A 19,077-nucleotide genomic window follows, 5' to 3' on the forward strand; every position below is an offset into this window, starting at 1 on the left:
CGCCTTTAACTTATGTGCTGCTGTCAAGGGAACCCAGACAAGACACTGTAAAACGAGGACACTTGGGCAGACTAGAAAATTTCATACTATCTATGGGTGACTGATACAGTGGAGTGAAGGGTGTGAGACATGTGGACTTGATCACTTCGAGGTCTTGTGCATGTGGCTGATACCACAGCCGTGATATACCTGTTTTACCGCTGTTGCTCTCTTCATCTCAACACCATGCTCTTACTCCTCTTAAAGGTACACTTGCATGCTAATTATACTGCTCAATAGGCCATTTTTCAAAACATTCCCAGACTATCTTGCTAATCTTGGAATAAATAAATGTCTCAACACCATTTCTTAATAATGAAACCTTGAAGAAATTGATTTATCTGCATCACATAACGCTAAGCAATCTATGTCACTTTTAGCCTGCTTTCAAATAAAATGTATATCTTCATTAAAAACAAGTAACTATTATTATGAGATATTCTCGTGCTAACAAACTAGTAAAAATTTTAACAACTGTCATCTTGCTTCATAGCAGGAGGCAAACAGAAAAGATGATTAGTTTACCTTCTTATTTCAATCTATAACATTGATGTATAAAGTTCACAAACATATGGAAATGCATAAAAAGCATAAACTAAAGAACTGATAAAGTTCTAAAATTTCAGCGTCTAATAAATTTTTAGAAGGTGGCTTATAAACTCACTGCTGTCAACTGTATAATACAGAAAAAAATATTGAAAAAATAAATGTAAAAATGAATCTTTTAGGACTTCCCTGGCAGTCCAAGGCTCTGTGCCTCCCATGTGATGTGACCAAAAAGAGAATGTTTTAAAGAACAGAGCCACAGTGAATATATTCTACAACATAGTAGCCAGTTCCTATTAAGTATTCTACTGAAGTTTAGCACATTGTCTTTGCAAAGCAGATAGATGGACCAATTTTCTGCACATGGGCTGTCCAATATGGTAACCACTAGCTCTTTAAATTTAAATTAACTATAGATAAATTATATTAAAAATTCAGTTGCTCAGTTTCAAGTGATCCATAGCCACTTGTGGCTAGTGACTGCTGTGTTGGACAGTGAAGAATAGAGCATTTCCATTATTGCAGAATGCTCTGGTGGGCAGTCCTACTCTACATAAGTCTTCAGAATCCTCCCCCTTTAGGATTCTTTATTCAATAATTCCTCAAACTACAGACAACCAAATGGTACTTGTTATGAAGAGAATTGAGATTACACAGGTTGACTGAGAAATCCAGGTCTTCTCAATGCCTGTCTGGGACCCAGAGCTGGATTACTCACTTACCCTATGCTGCTAGTAGGTGCCAAGGCCTCCCCTTATAATTTTGGTCCAAGACGTAGTCCATATATTTCTATGCTTCCTAGATATTTAGTGAAAATAAATTTTCATTCTATCTGAAAGATGGTAAAAGGAATCCTTAAACTCATGAATCCCATCATTTCAAAAATCAAGTAAGAGTTAATTTCTGAACACCAAAGTTCCCATTCACCCATCAATCAATGGCTCCTGAGAACTTTCTGCACAAGAGGAACTAGGCCAGGTCCATGGAGGCACAGAGACAGTCTCCAGGGTGCCAGGACTCTGGTTCAGTGAGAACAAGCTGCAGACTGCAGGCTACATCCAGAAGTCAGCATGCTCTGTGTATTCTCCAAAGGCTGGGCCTCCTGGTGTTTGAAAAAGAGAAGACAGTTCCCACATTCAAACTTCCCAGGCACGGCGCCAGAGTCCTTATTGCTGTCTTCTTAAGAACACAGCAAGTATATAGACACTTTGGGCCTATGCTCCTGCTCAGTAACAACTGGCTTCCACAGGCAGAAACGTCAGCATCTCTGGTCACAGGGGTTGCCTCTTACAACAGCTTGCTTCCTGCTTCCTCACACATTAGCTACCTGGCCCCCAGCAGACCTGGTTTGCATTCTGGCACCAATGTTTACCAGCTTGATGGCCTTGGGAATGTTCCCCAGGTCCTTCCAAGACAGACTAACCAAGATGGGAGAGGAAACTGAGTGTTGCCCCAAAACAAAGCAATAAAACACAAGGTTTACAAGCTCAAAGAGCGGCATCTTTACAGCCACATGGTGGTCAGGTAAAAGGTGGTGGAGACGTTCCTGATAAACTGAAGAGGCAGGGAGGAGCCAGTCCCTGGTTCTTTCTGAGTATTCGCCATCATTTACCTAGGCCACTGTGGTTCTGATATCTACAAATAAAATAAGATAAAGCAAATCAAAACCACCCTTTCATTTATCATTTTGTCAAGGGAATTTATAAGAAATGCCTTATAAAAATACTTGCCTTTAAACTGCAAAGAGAGCGCAAGAATTTTGCTCTGCTGCCCCCAAATAGAATTCCCCACCAAACAGAGGCAAATGAGTTTTAATAGTTCGGTCAACCCACCACCTTGGTGAATTTTGCCCTGGAAGGTACCATCAGCCTGGCTGAATGGTTGGGCCTGTCCTGCAGTCGGTTCACTTAAGGCTACAGACAGCAGCTCTATTGGCTGGAACGGTTCTTCTCACAGGCATCTAGTCTCTGGGGGAGAATGGGAACTCTTCTCCCTCTGCAATTGCTAGGAAAAACACACTGGGTCTTTCTGAAGCACTGAAGACCTGGGTTCAAAATCCCAGCTCTTCTGTTATTACTATATGCACTGAAACCATATACACTTAAACTTGTTTTTCTAATCTTCAGTTTTCTTGCCTAAAGAAAGGGAAAATGATGCATGCCTTGTAATAGAGTTGCTAGAATTAAATGGCATGCTTATTGAAAGCATTTCACACAGGGCCTGGAGCTCAACAAGTACACAATGATGGTTAACAACTGTTATTTTAATTCCAAGGGGCCAAGGTGGCCCAAAATAGCCATATGTGAGGCAGAGGCAGAGTGCATCCATAATGTTATCTTTGTTAATACCAAGTGTGGTCAGGAATGTGATCCTGGAAATACAGGAAATGCCCTTGGCATCTGGGGACGGCTGAATTCATTTTATTTTATCAAAACAGCTTTCTATAACCACAGGCCAGATACAACCCAGGACTCCTCAGGTGATGCAATAACACCCATCCACTCTGCTTTTCCCATAAAAGAATTATTAAAGTTCCAAGTGTCTCAAATTCAAAGAAGGTAGGGTATAAATCTGTATGCATGAGTCACTACAGACATATACATGAGCTTCACATTTCAAAAAGGTACCAATGCTTATGAGCACCATTTAAGGTAAAATAATAATGTTACTTATGATTAATAAAGTTAATATTATAAATCAATGCAACTTGGATGACAATTTTATATTATAAAATTATTTATATTATTAAGGATTCATAACATCAAAGTTAGCTTTGATATGCTAAAAATTATAGAAATCTATTCTTATATAATGATTCAGAGAAAGGAAGGCTCCGTATTTCCCTCTCTACTCAAGTCAGAGTACGGCCATCTAATAATTTCCAAATAGTGGAGTAGTACAATGACCTAGAAAGATGAAGGCAGCAGCTTATATAAAAGTCCACGTGAACAGCCTCATGAATTTGGCAGTCTCAGCTACTGCTTTAAAAATCCATTCTGTCCATTAAAATGTTTCCAAATGAAAATGAGAACATAAACCATCTTATGAAAAGAGATGCACTCTCAGTGCAAAATTAAAGTACAAATTTAATCAAGATTACATTTGTGTCTATGAAATTGGAAAACTTTTAAACTGCCAATGCCCACAATGGAACCACCTCATTGGAGGGCAATCAGGCAATTGTTTCAAATACCTAAAATGCCTAACCTTTCGAACCAGAAATTCTACATCTAGAAATAAAGTAAACAATAATAAAGATATAGTAAACATTTATCTTTAAGAAGGGAATCTTTGTAGGTTAAAAATAATAGCCATTTTAAAACTATTAAGATTAGAAACTAGTTAAACAATTTCTAGTAAAGGTACACAGTATAATATTACACAGCCATCAAAATTGCGGAGGAAGGTATTTTACGTAGTGGCAAAGCAGAAAACAAAGCCTCGCCTATTCTAAGAACCCATTTGTTATGGGTTGAAGTGTATGCCTCTGAGATTCACATGTTGAAATCCTTACTTCTGATACCTAAGAATGTGTCCTTATTTAGGAAAAAGGTCATTGCAGATGTAGTTAAGATGAAGTCACACTGGCGTTGGGCAGGCCCTAACCCAATATGACTTGTGTCACATAAAGAGAGAAGTCTGGACACAGACATACGTGCAGGGAGAACAGCCTGTGAAGACAGAGGCGGAAATGCAGGTGATACATCATCTACAAGTTACGGAACACCAAAGATTGACAGCCAAACCACCAGGACTGAGCAGAGAGGCATAGAACGGATTCTCCCTCACGGCCTTCGGGAGGAAGCAACTCTGCTCACACCTTGATCTCAGACTTCTGGTCTCCAGAACTCTGAGACAATAAATTTCTGTTGTTAAAGCTACCCAGTTTATGGTATTAAGTAATGGCAGCCCTAGGAATCTAACATGTCATTTTTCTTCCCCCCAGGGGGAAAAAAGGTACATTAACATTAAAATGTCTGAAAGAATATTTTTTGATATACTAACCTTAGCTGGGTTAGTCTCTCAGTAAAAGGATATTGAGTAATTTTGATTTATTAACTTTTGCTTATATTTTAATGATGTGAAATTACTAAACAAATAATTTATGCATAAAAATGGTTGTAAATAGAACATCAAAAGAAATCCACTGCCCAATACAAATATACTTAGTATCACTGGGTCACAGAAGGCATGGAAGAGGCAGGAGGTCAGATAGACGTGGCTTGAAATCCTGTCTTGGTCACCTATCAGCTCTGTATTTTTGGACAAGTTAACCTAATGAGGTCATTGTAAGATCTGAACGAAATTGTGTTACATAGCACTGATTTAGGACAGACGGGCACTTGACAACATACAGCCATTCAGTGAACTCCCACTATTTATGGGGGCTTTGTCTTTCTTTAAAATAAAGAAGTATGTTATTCCTTTCAGAAAAGCTTCACAAATTCATGGTCACCTGGCCAACGCCTGTAGACCTGGGGCTCCAGTGTGTTTGGGACAATGATCTAGGACTTGGTGATCCAGTCTAATCACTCTCTCCTTTCCAACCACATGTGCCAAAGCATACTCTCCCATTAGCATACACCTGTCTCATGCATGTGTTCTTCATGTCTTTAGTACAAAGAATGTGTGTGTGTGTGCATGTGTGTGACAGACAGTAACACAAGAACACCTAGGAACATCTAGAGAAACAAAAAAATCTCCCTTGTGAAGTTTTCCAGAATTTCACAAATTCTTGAGAAATTTACATTGGCAGTAAAACCTATTCTAGGGGAAAGAAGGAAAGGAAATAAAAGTGTATTGAGTGCTTGCTATGTGCCATCACTCTTTCCAAGTGTTATTTCATTTAACCAACACAATAATTCTTTCTGCTAATTAGTATTATTTCTACTCATATAAATATGAAAGACCCAGAGAGGTTAAAGTGACATGCACAAAATTACATAGTCTGTCAGTGTCATAGCTGACACTCAAATCTAGGTATTCTTTCTGTTACTAAATGAGGGAAATGTAATAAATAAGCCCAGGCATTAAAAATAAAACAAAAAGCAGCCAGCAATTTAAAGTAATAATAAAAGTATGAATATTTGTATTTCAAATTTATCATTCTTGCTAATAAACAGTCTTTCCCCCAGAATACCTAGTGTTTAATGCTACAATTTCACACTTATTCTTAATTGTGTTTTTTTTTTTCTGAACAAGGAAGCATATGTCTTCTAAAACAGATTTCAAACACATATAATCATGTTTTGCTTTCAGTTGCTTCATAAATAGAATCTGTGATATGATTCTGATGACAAAAGTTCTTATAAACAGTCTGGTCAAAAGATTATGAAAAATGAAAATATGCCTTCCCCCTTTCCTCAAACGGCAGGTGTAGATGAAAATTAAAGGTAACGCATCAGGCACTGCCCCTACAGTAAAGAGTCCCCAGATACCTGAGCTTCAGTTTTCTAAATTTGGGACCATTTAATATTTACTGAGCCCTCTAATGGGAACTTTTATACATGTTGGCTCGGCTTATTTCATAAGTTATGTATTCTAGATGTTATCCTCATTTTACAATTCAAGAAGTTGAGAGTCAGAGACAGAAAGTAGATGTCCAAGGTATTTCAGTAATGAATTTATTTTTATATGTAAACATATGCTTTAGGTATGTTAAGATCCCTAAGGAACTTGAGACTCAGTTCCTCAAGGTCTATGGTTGAACCCAAGCAAGTGTGGCTTCAAAGTCAACACATTCCCAATCACAGTCACGATCTCTACTCATGAAACCACTCTCTTTTCTAACTTAAACATCTCCCAAGATCTCCAGTCTTCACTCAGAAGATGGGTCTGTGCCTAATAATTTTCTGGTATCACTCTTTGCTTTAATCTAACCATTCTGCCTTCTCAGTTCTTCTGGATCTCAGCTTCAGGAACGATCTCATGGGTAATGCCAACTGTCTATCAGGTGCAGGCAAAGCCATCAGGTGAATTAAGGGCATGAAAGCAGAGCCAGGATGTCTCATGGCAGACCAGATGGATATGTGGTCATTTCTTGTTAAAGCCATTGGGGGTATGTCTTCTTACTTGGCACACAAATCCTTCAGAGTAACAATTTCAAAGGATGGAAGCTCTCTCTCTCTCTCTCTCTCTCTCTCACACACACACACACACACACACACACACATGTTTAAACAGGCAGGCAAAATTGATTTGCTCTTCCTGCATCCAGGATGGAATCTGACTCAAATAATTTATTAGGCAACCAAAAGAATTTAAGGGTTCATCCTGCTGCTAAATATCCGGATCCTTTCTGAATTCTATAGAACTCCTTAAAAGTATGTTTCAACAACACATTGCTGAACCTGTATTTCATTATGCAATGGATCAACAAAGATTTTGTTAGAAAATATACATAAATCAGTAAAAAATTTCTCAGGGATTAGGAGTATTTTTGAGAACGAGAAAGGTTCTTAAGAAGGTCTGAGCATCCTAAGTCATTATGGTGGTGAGCATTTAAATTTTGCTTTGTGTTCTGACAACATGAGATAGTAGAAAGAAACCTGAACTAGAAATAAGAAGAAATTATATACACCCCTACTGTCTTCAATGGGGAAATCATTTAAGTTCAAGATCTACAGGTAATGAGCAATCACTATTAATAGGAGGTAACATGGAAAAACGATTAAGATCAAGGAGATCATGAAAGGTAATTGACACCCCACCAACGTGTTCTCAGGGATTCATTTCTTCATTCTCTATTCTCCTTCCTCCCTTCTCTCCCTCCTGACTTCCTTCATCCAAGCCTTCACTGTGCTTCATGCTTAGTCGCTCAGTGATGTCTGACTCTTTGCAACCCCATGGACTGTAGCCCACCAGGGATCCTCTGTCCATGAGATTATTTTTTTTCAGGCAAGAATACTGGAGTGGGTTGCCATTTCCTTCTCCAGGGGATCTTTCCAATCAAGGGATTGAATCTGTGTCTCCTGCATTTTCTGCATTGGCAGGAAGATTCTTTACCCCGAACCAACGCCTTACTAGGCGTCTACTGCCTGGGTGTTTGGTGGGATTTACAAATGCTGTTGGAGGCATTCCTATCATGTGTCAAGCACTGTATAAAGATGCTTAGAACGTGCTATGAATAAGACAAACAAGATCCTTGTTTTCCCAGAACCTTTAGTCTGGTTGAGGAGCAAAAAATGCGTAAAAAACAAAAAATGTAAGTCATTAAAGAGCGTGCTCTGGTAGCCATCAGAAGGCTGACTTCATCCAGAGGGACTTCCCTACTCAGACAGTCCCTCTCAAAAGAAGTGATGTCTGAACTGTCACCTGAAAAGAGGAATTTGCCAGCTAAAAAGGGTTCAGTGAAAACTGTGTGTGTTCCAAGCAAAGGAAGTGGCATGTGCAAAAGTGGCAGGTGCAAGAGACTATCGCCAGCCCTACAAATATCTGATAAATGTGAAATGTGCACAGAGCAAGAAACAGGCTTTTAGTATGAGAGCTAAAATGGGTGAGGGTGGCATCTTTCCAAGTTTTGATGATGCATCAGTTTCAACAGGCAGCATCATTCTTTCTTGTGGGTTCCAGAGAGACCACAGAGACTGGGGCAGAAGCTCAAGGATGCAGAGTGGCAGGGAAGAGCTCAACCCCTCGGGGAGCAGAGATCACTTCACACTTCAACCTTCACCCGTGTATCTCATGATATCCAGAGTCACCCGATTGCAAAAGATCACTCCTTTATCATCACCATCATCATGATCACAGTTATTGTTTACTTCTGGATGGCCTTTAGTTTACAAAGTGTTTTACACGCTTGCTCTTCCTTAAAATTTCCAAAATTGTGAAAAGGTAGGCAAAGGGTGTTTTCCCCCAAATTCAGTGAGGAAGTGAGGTTCTCAAAGGATGGCTAAGCCAACTGAATGAATGAGAATAATCACACATACAGACAAAGTCAAAGACAAGCCTGCAGAAAAAGAAGGCTCAAAGGAAAGTCATGGTTCTGTAGATACATTCCTTAGAGATTTTTCACTATTTTTTTCTATTACCATAAGACTATTTTTTCTTACCTGGATCAGGAAGACATGTGAATCCTCTGGGGAACAGAGAACTAGAAGTGACGTTTCCAGTTGAGAATGAGTGCAGGGTTCTTTTCCTATTTTTATCTGGGTGATGCCTAATGGTCAGGTATACCTGGGTATTACGGTCTGGTTAGTAATTGCCCGTGGTTGATACTATAAGGACCTATAGACACAGGAGAGTCTTGAGAGTTCAGTTGGATACAGGTAACTCTTTCAAGAACAAACAATGTCTATGGATTACGATTTCAGAAAGATCAGGAAAACTGTCCCCTCACACCTCACCAAAACATTCCTGAGAACTAAGTTCCTACAATTCTTCTGTGAGACTTGTTCCTTTAGGTTCAAACTTGGCCTCTCTGGAAACTTCTTTGAATGCAAATATTCCAAAGAACAATGCCCTACAGAGTCACTTATGTTTTGGTAAAAAGAAAAAAATCTTGGACATCATGATACAAGGGGCTGCTGCTGCTGCTAAGTCGCTTCAGTCATGTCCGACTCTGCGACCCCATAGATGGCAACCCACCAGGCTCCCCCGTCCCTGGGATTCTCCAGGCAAGAACACTGGAGTGGGTTGCCATTTCCTTCTCCAATGCATGAAAGTGAAGTCGCTCAGTCAAGTCCAACTGTTAGCGATCCCATGGACAGCCTACCAGGCTCCTCCATCCATGGAATTTTCCAGGCAAGAGTACTGGAGTGGGTTGCCATTGCCTTCTCTGGATATAAGAGGAGAGGGGCTCAAAAGAGGCACATTCAAGTATATGATAGATTTGCTATGTCAGAATTTTGCCAAGACTCTAACTTGCAAGAGGTTGCCATAATGCTCTAAATTACTTTCTGGTGGATTTCTATTTCCTCCTTTCCATCAGACCCGGAATCATTCAAATAGTTACCATTATCATCATCACACTACCATCATCATCACCTTAATATCATTTATTGAGCACTTCTGATAGCCCAAGTACTGTGCTAGGTGGTTTATGTGAATTGAGGCATTTATGGCAACATTTTAAAGCAGGAACTATTATCAGTTTCATTTTATAGATGAGAAAAATGCCTAATAAAGTTAAATAACTTTCCCCAGGTTATCAAGCTAGGAAAAGGATAAAATAGGGATTCAAAACCATAAGTAGTAATTTTATCTTTTTTTCTGTATTTGTGGGGCCAAATATCAATTGTCTTCATAGAACTCAGAAAAACATTAAGTGACAAATTCATTAGTCCACTGGGGAGTTGCTCTTTTAGGGAAAGTGTATCTATTGATTCATATTCCAACTGCACACATGACTTTTGTCACTAACTGAGAGGCTAGAAGTTATAATTAAATCCAAGTTAATGTAGCTTTGCAATTACATCACACCCTCGTGGCAGATTACTGATCATAATTTAAATTAGTTGCATGTTAGAATTCCTATCCTGTTTATGCTTAGGAGAAAAAAAAAAGAGCTGTCTGACTCATGCACAGGTATTTTTTAAGAAAACAGAAAAAAAAAGACCATAAGATTAAATTCTTGGCTTTATAATCAAACTCTTTTCCAACATATTTTAAATGAAAAGATACTAATGCTTAATTTGAACCTACTTTACTTTGATTAATTAAAAACAATAGAAAATAAAACAATATCAAAGACAATTGATGTCTGTTGAGATAATCTCTAAATATAAACACTCTGTGGCATTTTCAGAAAAGGCTTTAAATACATATCAGAGTGGGTGAGATAAACACTGCAAAATAGGATAGCATCTGCCTTTTACGTTTCTTTGAGGATTAGGGATAAGCTATGGCAGGTGCCTGCCACATGGAAGGGAGCAGAACAGTGTAGCATTTAAGAGAATACAGTTTGGAATGAGAATGCTCAAATTTTGGCTTTGCCATTTCCTACTGTTTTTTCCCTACTATTTTATCCTTGATGAGTTATTAACATTCCCTGAACTTCATGGTGAAATGAGAACATAAGCCATACAGATTCAATATGATGATGCATGGAAAGCAGGGGAATGCAGTGCCTCATATGAAGCCTGCATGACAGAGGTAGCTACTGTTTCTTCGCAAGAGTTAAAAATGATAACTATATTACATTATGTTATGTTATAAACATGTTTAATGTGCTATCATCAATAACATGATCAGAAATGCTATTCATATCAAGCAAGCAGTATGATGTTAGGAAAACAGATCAGAATTTAGATTCAGGAATGACGATTCAGAGAGCAGGTGCTTCCATTTAAATCAAGGCACTGTATACCTTTTACATCAGACATATTGCATCTCTGGATTAGCTGGCCTGCTTTGGGAAGGCAGAATGGAGATATGGAATCCAGGGGTTGTAGCAGAAATGATATAGCAAAATGGGGGATGGACATAAAAGATTATGAATTAGAGGAATCAAACAAGCTGACCCAGCAGCTAACTCTAAAGGGGCAGAGTCTGGACCTGCCAGCCATCAAGTATTGTTTGGGGGAGTTGAAGTACCTTGGATGCTCTTACATATGCACCAATTCTAGTCCTGGACCTTCTGGGGTCCCTCACCTGCCATCACACAGAAATCTACAGGTGCAAATACAGAACCTTGCAAATGGTAAAAAGAAGAAAGAATGCATTAACAAAAATGTTTTAAAAAGAAAAAAAGCAGGCCAAAGTTCTCCTGGCAAAGAATTGACGTAGCAAAATAAGAGTGATAAGTGGAAGGCAGGATTTCACACCAACTTAGTAAGTCTGAGAAATAAGGTAAATTAATTTAATTTTTTTTTTTACTCTTCAAATTATGGCTTAAGAGATTCTTCTGGACCTTTAAAAAAAATTTTTTTTATCATCGGAGAGTACATGAAACAGACCATCAGAGTCAGTGCTATGTCCTGAGTTTTGGTTTTGACCCAAAAGATACTGAAAATGCCCTTGACCTCACTGAAGTAGAGATTAAGGATTTGGAAGTTTTGCCTCAAGGTCTTTGAAATTGGCTAAAGCTTCTTCCTTGAAGGTTTAACTTTTATGTTTTTAAACTTCAAATCTATATCCATGAGCCCTTCCTAAGCAAAGGACACATCAATAAAGTGCATGCTTCCCTCCAACGCAATACATCTCAAAGTGGAAGACGTCTTTAGAAGTAATATTGCTTCACACGGTCAATCCATAGGAAGTCATTTCAAATATGAATTATTTTTTAAATTACTCATGTACACAACTGTGAACAAGGGATATATCATGATTCTTTCCGCAGAACACAGCTTTCCTTGACACTCTCCTCACTGAACCTCAAATTACACCCTTTGGGTAAAAAATATCAATGTCATGCTTATACAAATCACACAAACACACACACATATTCACAAAGTTATGTTTTGTTTTTTTTTATATTTACAAAAAAAATTACATGCTATCCATTAGTCTGAAATCTGAGTGAATACATTTTCCATGTATTGATTAGAAGAAGGAAAATTGAAAGCCACTTTTTTTCCCAAATAGCAATTTCATCAAATAATAAGAATGAAACTCATTTTTCTGCACTTAATAATTTTATCAAACACAATTGCACATGCTGACCTCCAGGTCAACACATATTAATTGAATCCACCTTTACAATGGCAGTATAATATTCCACAGCATGCATGAATCATATATTAATGATTTTCCTATTAAAAAATTTACTAATTGTTTTGGTCTTTCCCCTACAAAGGACATTATATTAAATAGGCTTGAACACATACACTTACTTTACATACACTTTTACTTTTACAGCACAAATATTGAAAACTGAAAGGACCGTTGTTCAAATACATTGAAGACTACCAGCTTCTCCAACAGAGAAGCTGCTCCCCCACAGAACAGGAGGAACAGGGACGTTTTTAGTGCTCTGTCATGCTCAATTTACACTTTTTGCTTATCACATACAAAGGCACCTGTGGGGAACACTGAGACAAACAGAACAAATTTTCTTCCGAAGCTAGAACTCCCTCTCATTGTCACCATTTTCCACAGGGAACAGAGACTTGAGAGTGACTCTTCAGCCATGGCATGCACAGAAGAGAAATTTCCCTTTCTCCACCATGATACACCTTCTCACACCTTCTATCTCCCTGCTCTCATTTGTGAACCTTAGCTCATTCAAAAGGTGGCAATCAACTAACTTATATGACCTTTCAAGGTTTTACTGGTCCCTTATTCAGGTTCTCTAGCACAAACGAGAGCTAATCATTGATTTACAAGCAAAATTCTTCTTCCATAAAGAGTTAGAGGCCAAGAAGATCAACTATACTTCAATTTAAAAAAATTAAGTTAATATATCTCTCACACACACATCAAGAAGAGATAACTATAAGTATGATACATTCTTATGAATAAATGAACGAATAAGATGTAATGGAAGCCCAAAGAATGGGGTGAATCATTCAGTTTGGGGTAGAGGAGAGGGAAAGAAGCAATTATGAGAGAAATCTTCACTGAGAAGGTGGTATTTAAGCTGAGGTTGAAAGACAAACATTTGTATTTGGCTTGGGCTGTGACGGGACTCCATACAGAATGAACAAAAATAACAGAAGCAGTAAGAAAACAGATGCTTTGGAGTTTTGGGGGGGCCTTGTATAGCTTAGGTGGTGGTCCTCTAACTTTAATGTGCCTAAGAAGAACCTAGGAAGTTGCTAAAAAAAAATGCAGATTTCTGGGCACCCATCTTTCCAATATTTTTATGTGATTTCCAGAAATCTGCAAAGAAAACAAAACCATTCACACTTTGAAATATACTCACTGAGGGTGTGCCTGGGGAGTGACATGAAATAACATCGTAACAGGACTGAAGGGAATACAAACTAATGTTTCAGGTGGGGTGACAGCGACAGTGTGAAACCCTGAGAGATTGTGTCCGAAATGATGTTTGAATTTTGTTTTGAGAGACAATGGCTTGACAATGCAGCCTTTACACTGAGCAAAAAAAAAAAAAAAACCCGCTCTTCGGCAGAGAATGTTTGTTGAATGGCTAAATGAATGAGTGTGGACAGAAGTCTGAGAATGTCAACTGAAAGCTGCCTGGACTGTGAGTCCTGCGTGCTTTAACCTGGCTGTGAGGAAAACAGTTTGAGAAAAGCCTTCCTTGAACCCCTAGTTCAAGCCTTCCAAATGCTGTCCTGATGCTACGTCCAGATGATAGATTCATGCATTTTAATGCAGGTTTACAAACAAGGCAGATGTGATTACCCTGATCAACCATGTAAGCATGTAACACTGTTGTGTTGCCAAACCCGGATACTGGCCCTTGGAGCTAAGATCTGGGAGGACAGAACACGCTCTTACATAACTTCCTCGCTCCTCAGTGATAGGGCCTGTGATTAATGCTACATGACGGGCTTTGAACTTTCTGTTCAGATAGACTCGCTTGCCTTTCAGAGCTCCTAGCAAGAGAGAATGTGTGACCCGCAGATTTCACTCTGAATAACGATCATCCAAGCCGGCAACACTAACAAAGCTCTGTGGCCCCGGGGGTAGGTTTTCTGCGCCTTACTCCTCGGCCAATAGATAAGCTGCCCTAGGACTATCAAGTTATTTTTTAAGGGGACAGAACATGCGAGCAATACAACTTCCTAAAACCCAGGCGCTGAAGAAAGCTCCAGAGAAGGCTGGGAGGTTCTAGGAGAAATCAGAAAAGCCCTCGAGAGCGGAGAGAGTAGAGAAACTCTGAGACAGGAGGAAGAAGTCCTGCTTTCGACGCTACTATCTTTCATAGCTTCTCAGCTTCCCTCTCGCTGGAGCGTGGATCACAGCGCTTGCAGTATCCCAGGAGGGGCGGAGAGCTGCTGCCGCGCTCACCAACTTTCCCAGCTTGGCCAAGCCCTCTCTGCTACTTCGCTCTGCCCCAGGTCCCTCCTCTCACGCCCTCAGCCCCGCGAAATGCAGGTGTGCAGCCAAAGCCCAGCGGCAGCGCCTGCATCTGCGCTCCTCCGGGTCTCCCCAGGAGGCTTCTCTCCTCAGCCCCTGCGCGCCTGAGAGACGACACCTCGTCTAAGCGCCTGCAAAAATTCGTCCACGCTCCCGCCTCCAAGCCGGATCCCTCCATCCTGTCCCCGCCATCCTGGAATGGCACCTGAGGAGTGGGGAGGATTGAAGGAAGCGGCTGGCCTCCCAGGCTGGGAGCAGAACCGAAGCGAGAGCACCCCACCCGACCTCTCCTCACCTGCGGGTTCCTTCCCCGCACACAGCCCGCTACTCACCAGTTCTAGGGCTCGCAGGAAGGCAAGGGGCTCCTTCAGCGCCCGGAAGGTACCTGCTGAGGCCAGCTGTGGACCAAGAAGGCGAGACAGAGAGAGAGAGCGAGAGAGAGCATGAGGAAGGGGCTGGGGGACGCAGCATCCAGACCCCGGGGGTCGCGCGGCATCCCCCGCGCTGCCCAGTCAGTCCTACCTGGCTCACGGGATCCATAGCTCGCCTCGCTCCGGCTGCTCACCCAGCGGCGCCTTGGAAAATGAAGTTCGAGGGCCACCGCCGTCCTCGGCCCCGGGGCCCAGGGCCAGAAGCCCCTTTGCGGAAAGGGCGCGGGGAGCGAGGCGGTGGAGAGCGGAGTGCCCCGAGCGGGCGCGCAGAGGCTGGGTTCTGGAAGCCTGCGCGTGCGGGCGCGGCGTGCGCGGCCGGCCAGGGTGGGAGGGGCCGGCGGGGAGGGGGCGCGGCGGAGGCGGGGAGCGGCGGAGGCGGGGAGGGGAGCCCGCCCCGCGGCCCGGGGGGCGCTGCGATTGGCCGGCTGCGGGGGCGAGGGCGACAGGGTGGGCGAGGCCAAACCGCGACCTTGGAGTCGCGTCGCCGCGGGCGCGCCCTGTACCCTTAGGCTCCAGGGCAACTTTGGGGCTGTAGGTTTGGAAGAAGCCGGCTGGCACCCTCAGCAGGATGCTCCCCCGCCTGAAGACCTGGGTTCCAGGTAAGAAGCAGGCAACCCACACCGTAAGTGAAGAGGTGTGTGCGTTCTGGAAACTTCTGGACACCAGAGACAGACCGCTGACCTGGTCATGCCCCGGAGCCTTCATGGAATGTTCTTCGCGTGGCCCAGCAGTGCCAGGTGGTGGGAGAGATGTAAGAACAGGGTGAATACTGCCCATTCTCTCAGGGATAAGCGGGGGGCCAGGCCAAGGCGAAGGGGGCTGGCGGGGAGACTGGAAATGCATGAATCATAACAATATGGGGCAGTGTGCCGGGCAGGTAATCCCGTGGCCACTGTGTCAGGTCTGGAGCAAATTACTACGCCTGTAATTTTGAAGTGGAAAAAAAGAAAAAAGAAAAAAAAAGTAGAAAATAGATTTCGTCAGGCTGAATTATACAAGGTAACATAGCTCATGAGATGCTAAACAGGGATTGGAATTCAAGTTTCTGTAAAACTCAATGCTGTTTCAACTGAGATCATCTGCCTAAAATACAGTCCTCAAATTAAGCTCCCCAAATCCATCATAAATAGGACTGAGTGCTCCCCATCCCACCTCATACACTCTTCCTCCCTTAGTGTGCTGAGCCGGCCAACAATAACAACAACAACAACAAAACAGTTGAGTTCTTCCAGAAGTTGTCTTATAGGCTTGATAAACATTATTTCATTAAATATTAACAAAACCCCCCATGGTTTAGTAGTAATAGATACTATCCGTAGTAGTTAGCAGTAGTAACTACTATCGTTCTCATTTTTGAGATGAGGAAATTGAGACCCATGAGGGGAGTGTGGAGAATGAAGCCAGAGTTTAATTCAAAATAGAAAAGGAGACTTGCCTGATAGCCCGGTGGTTAAGACTCTGCCCTTCACTGCCATGGGTCATGGGTTAGATCCTTAGTGAGATCCCTGGGGGTCCAAAATTTTTTTTCAGTTAAAAAAAAAATAGGAGGAGTCTTTAGCACTCTGAGGCTTTCCACCCCGTAGGTGATATGTCACCTTCCTTCTCACTCCGTTTGGACTGGGTTCCATGTATCAAGTGGTCTCCCAGCAACACAGAGAGCCCATCTGTTTACTACAAAGATTTGCCAAAAAGGTTTGGAGTTGGGGTGGGGGAAAGAAGGAGAAAGAGTAATTAATTTTCAGGAGTTGAGGAGAAAGATGGAAATGAATAGCTTGGAGTCTGAGAAAGGGAGGCAGCAGACCAAAACTGGGTAAAAAAGAGTGGCCAGGGTAGATGACCCCTACCCATGGATTTTGTTGGAGAAAAACTAGAAAGTTAATGAGTCAGAACTCCAAAGGGCTAGTTGCACCATCTGCAGCCAGCCAGTTTTGTTCCTACTGCTCTTCCTACATGCAGATAGAGTCTAAAACAATTAGAAACAAGTTATTTCAAAAATAAGTGGTTATGCAACTGCAGATATTCAGCTTGGGTCCTACAGTTTTTGTATATGATTTTGTGTGTGAGGTTACTTAACCTCCTCAAGACCTCTGGTTTTTAAAAATCTGTCAAATGGAGCCAACGATGTCAATTTAACTGGTTGTTTTGAGGACTCTATGAGATTTTGTGGGTAAATCTTGAGCAGAGTCTGGCACATCATAATATCTCCAAGTGTATTAGTTTCATTTCCAACTGGTAACACTGTTGCAGAAACAAAGATGAGGCCTCCAAGGCCCACTTAAGAGGGTGGTCGATGGTGGCACCATCTTGGTACTCTCTGCAGTATTCCTCCACTATGTATCCTTGCCCTTTTGGACTCGGGAGCTGCCATGTTACTTGTTTTGGCCAATGATTGTGAGCAGAAGTTATGATTGCCTTTCTAAGCAGAAATTGTAAGAACCCCTTCATGACTTGCCATGTTTTTAATTTCCTTCTACCATGATGAATCTGATGTATTCATTGCAAGGAGACTATTCTCACAAGCTGGGTCTTGGCATAAGATTGATGTAGAGCAGAGCTGCAGTTGGACCTTGATGGGCATGGATTTGAGCAAGAAAGGCATTAAGAGTTGCAAGCAATTTAGATATTGAAGCCTGTTGTTACTACTAATACAATACAGGGTTAATTATGCTGATTGAGTGCACACTAGTGTGCACAGCTAGGAAGTAGCTGAACCAAGATTCCATCCTGTGTGACTTCATTGCCTTGCATCATTGCTCTTTCCATCATAGTCAAGTAGCTTATGAGGTATAACACCTCCTGCATATGTTTAATAATGATAATTATCATAATAGCTTATACCAACGCAGTTCTCACTACATGCCAGCCACCATGCTGAGTGCTTTAAATACCTCATCTAGCATCACCGCCATCCCCTCTTTTATGGGTAATATATCCAGGTTAGAAAATCATATAAACATGTATATCTCTTTAGACAGAGAGATTGATTTATTTAAAATACCACCCACTTGCACTTCATTTGAGCTGAGAACTTGGCGAAGATGAAGTGTGATCACTGAGCCTATTCCCCCAGGCCTCTCTTCACACCCAACATTCCTCCTTGCTAATATGGTGGCAAATTTTCCAAGTCCTCCAAACACCAGAATCATGGCAAATGGCAATGTAGTCGCTTAGACAATTGCATATTGTCAGAGGATGCTTCTCACGTTCCAGAAATGGATGAGCTGCCAACAGCTGCATCACCAAAATAACCCTGAGTTCCATATCCTATTTACAATGTTAAATAACTTTGTAAACTTTGGGGCTAGAACCTCTATATTCGGATATGGAAATAACATTAGGTTCCTTAAAGAACTGGATTGGGAGCAATAGGAGAGATGATAAAAGACTGCCACAGTGTTACTGTCAGTGACTGAGAGTGACCCCTTCTCTGCCCCTTGATGGTGAAAAATAATTTCCCTTTTACTGTAACAAATCTCTTAAAATGATTCAACAATCCTGTTAACTTGGTGGAGAATAAATGATCCATTTTAGTGGCTTATATTGATTATATTAGGACTTTCCAGGTGGCACTAGATTAAAGAACTCATCTGCCAGTGCAGGAGACATGAGACCCAGGTGTGATCCCTGGGTCAGGAAGATCCCTTGGAGGAGGGCATGGCAACCCACTCCAGTATTCTTGTCTGGAGAATCCCATGGACAGAGGAACCTGAAGGGCTGCAGTCCGTAGGGTTGCAGAGTTGGACATGACTGAAGCAACTTAGCAGTCAGCATTGATTATACAAATCAAATAGCTTCCAAATTCTTCTTTTGTTTTCATTTAGGAACCTATAGTTATGAAGATTTCCTTTGACATGTCAAAACAATTCATTACTGCAGTAGTTTTGATAAAGGGCATTGTGGGCCCTTCCCTCCCCCAGGAGACATTTAGCAATAATTGGAGACATTTGAAGTTGTCACAGCTAGGGAGGGGAGTTGCTACTGGCACCTCCTGGCATCTAGAGGGTAGAGGCCAAGAATGTTGTTCAACATCCTTCAATGCAGAAGACAGCTGCCTGCAACAAAGAATCAAACAAAATGTCAGTAGTTGCCAAGGTTGAGAAACCATGACTTAGTCATTGGACAAGTAAGGACTGCC

The 19,077-nt window shown here is 41.5% G+C and overlaps 1 protein-coding gene and 1 long non-coding RNA gene across 2 annotated transcripts in view; one reads left to right on the forward strand and one right to left on the reverse strand.

Annotated features, from left to right (window-relative positions):
- SYNPR (synaptoporin) overlaps window positions 1-15,274 on the reverse strand; it is a 283,980-nt gene extending 268,706 nt beyond the window's left edge. Inside the window, exons 1-2 of the mRNA XM_043886751.1 lie at window positions 15,034-15,274; window positions 14,844-14,909 (exon numbers count right to left, since the gene is read on the reverse strand). Coding sequence (XP_043742686.1) covers window positions 14,844-14,909; window positions 15,034-15,051 — 84 coding nt within the window. The 5' untranslated portion in view covers window positions 15,052-15,274. The remainder of the gene's footprint in view (window positions 1-14,843; window positions 14,910-15,033) is intronic.
- A 57-nt stretch (window positions 15,275-15,331) lies between these two features.
- Window positions 15,332-19,077, forward strand: part of LOC122683154 — a 35,279-nt gene continuing 31,533 nt past the window's right edge. The window contains exon 1 of the long non-coding RNA XR_006337641.1: window positions 15,332-15,541. This is a non-coding gene — a long non-coding RNA (uncharacterized LOC122683154). The remainder of the gene's footprint in view (window positions 15,542-19,077) is intronic.

The sequence above is a fragment of the Cervus elaphus genome, chromosome 24 (assembly GCF_910594005.1).
Source record: "Cervus elaphus chromosome 24, mCerEla1.1, whole genome shotgun sequence".
NCBI lineage: Eukaryota > Metazoa > Chordata > Mammalia > Artiodactyla > Cervidae > Cervus > Cervus elaphus.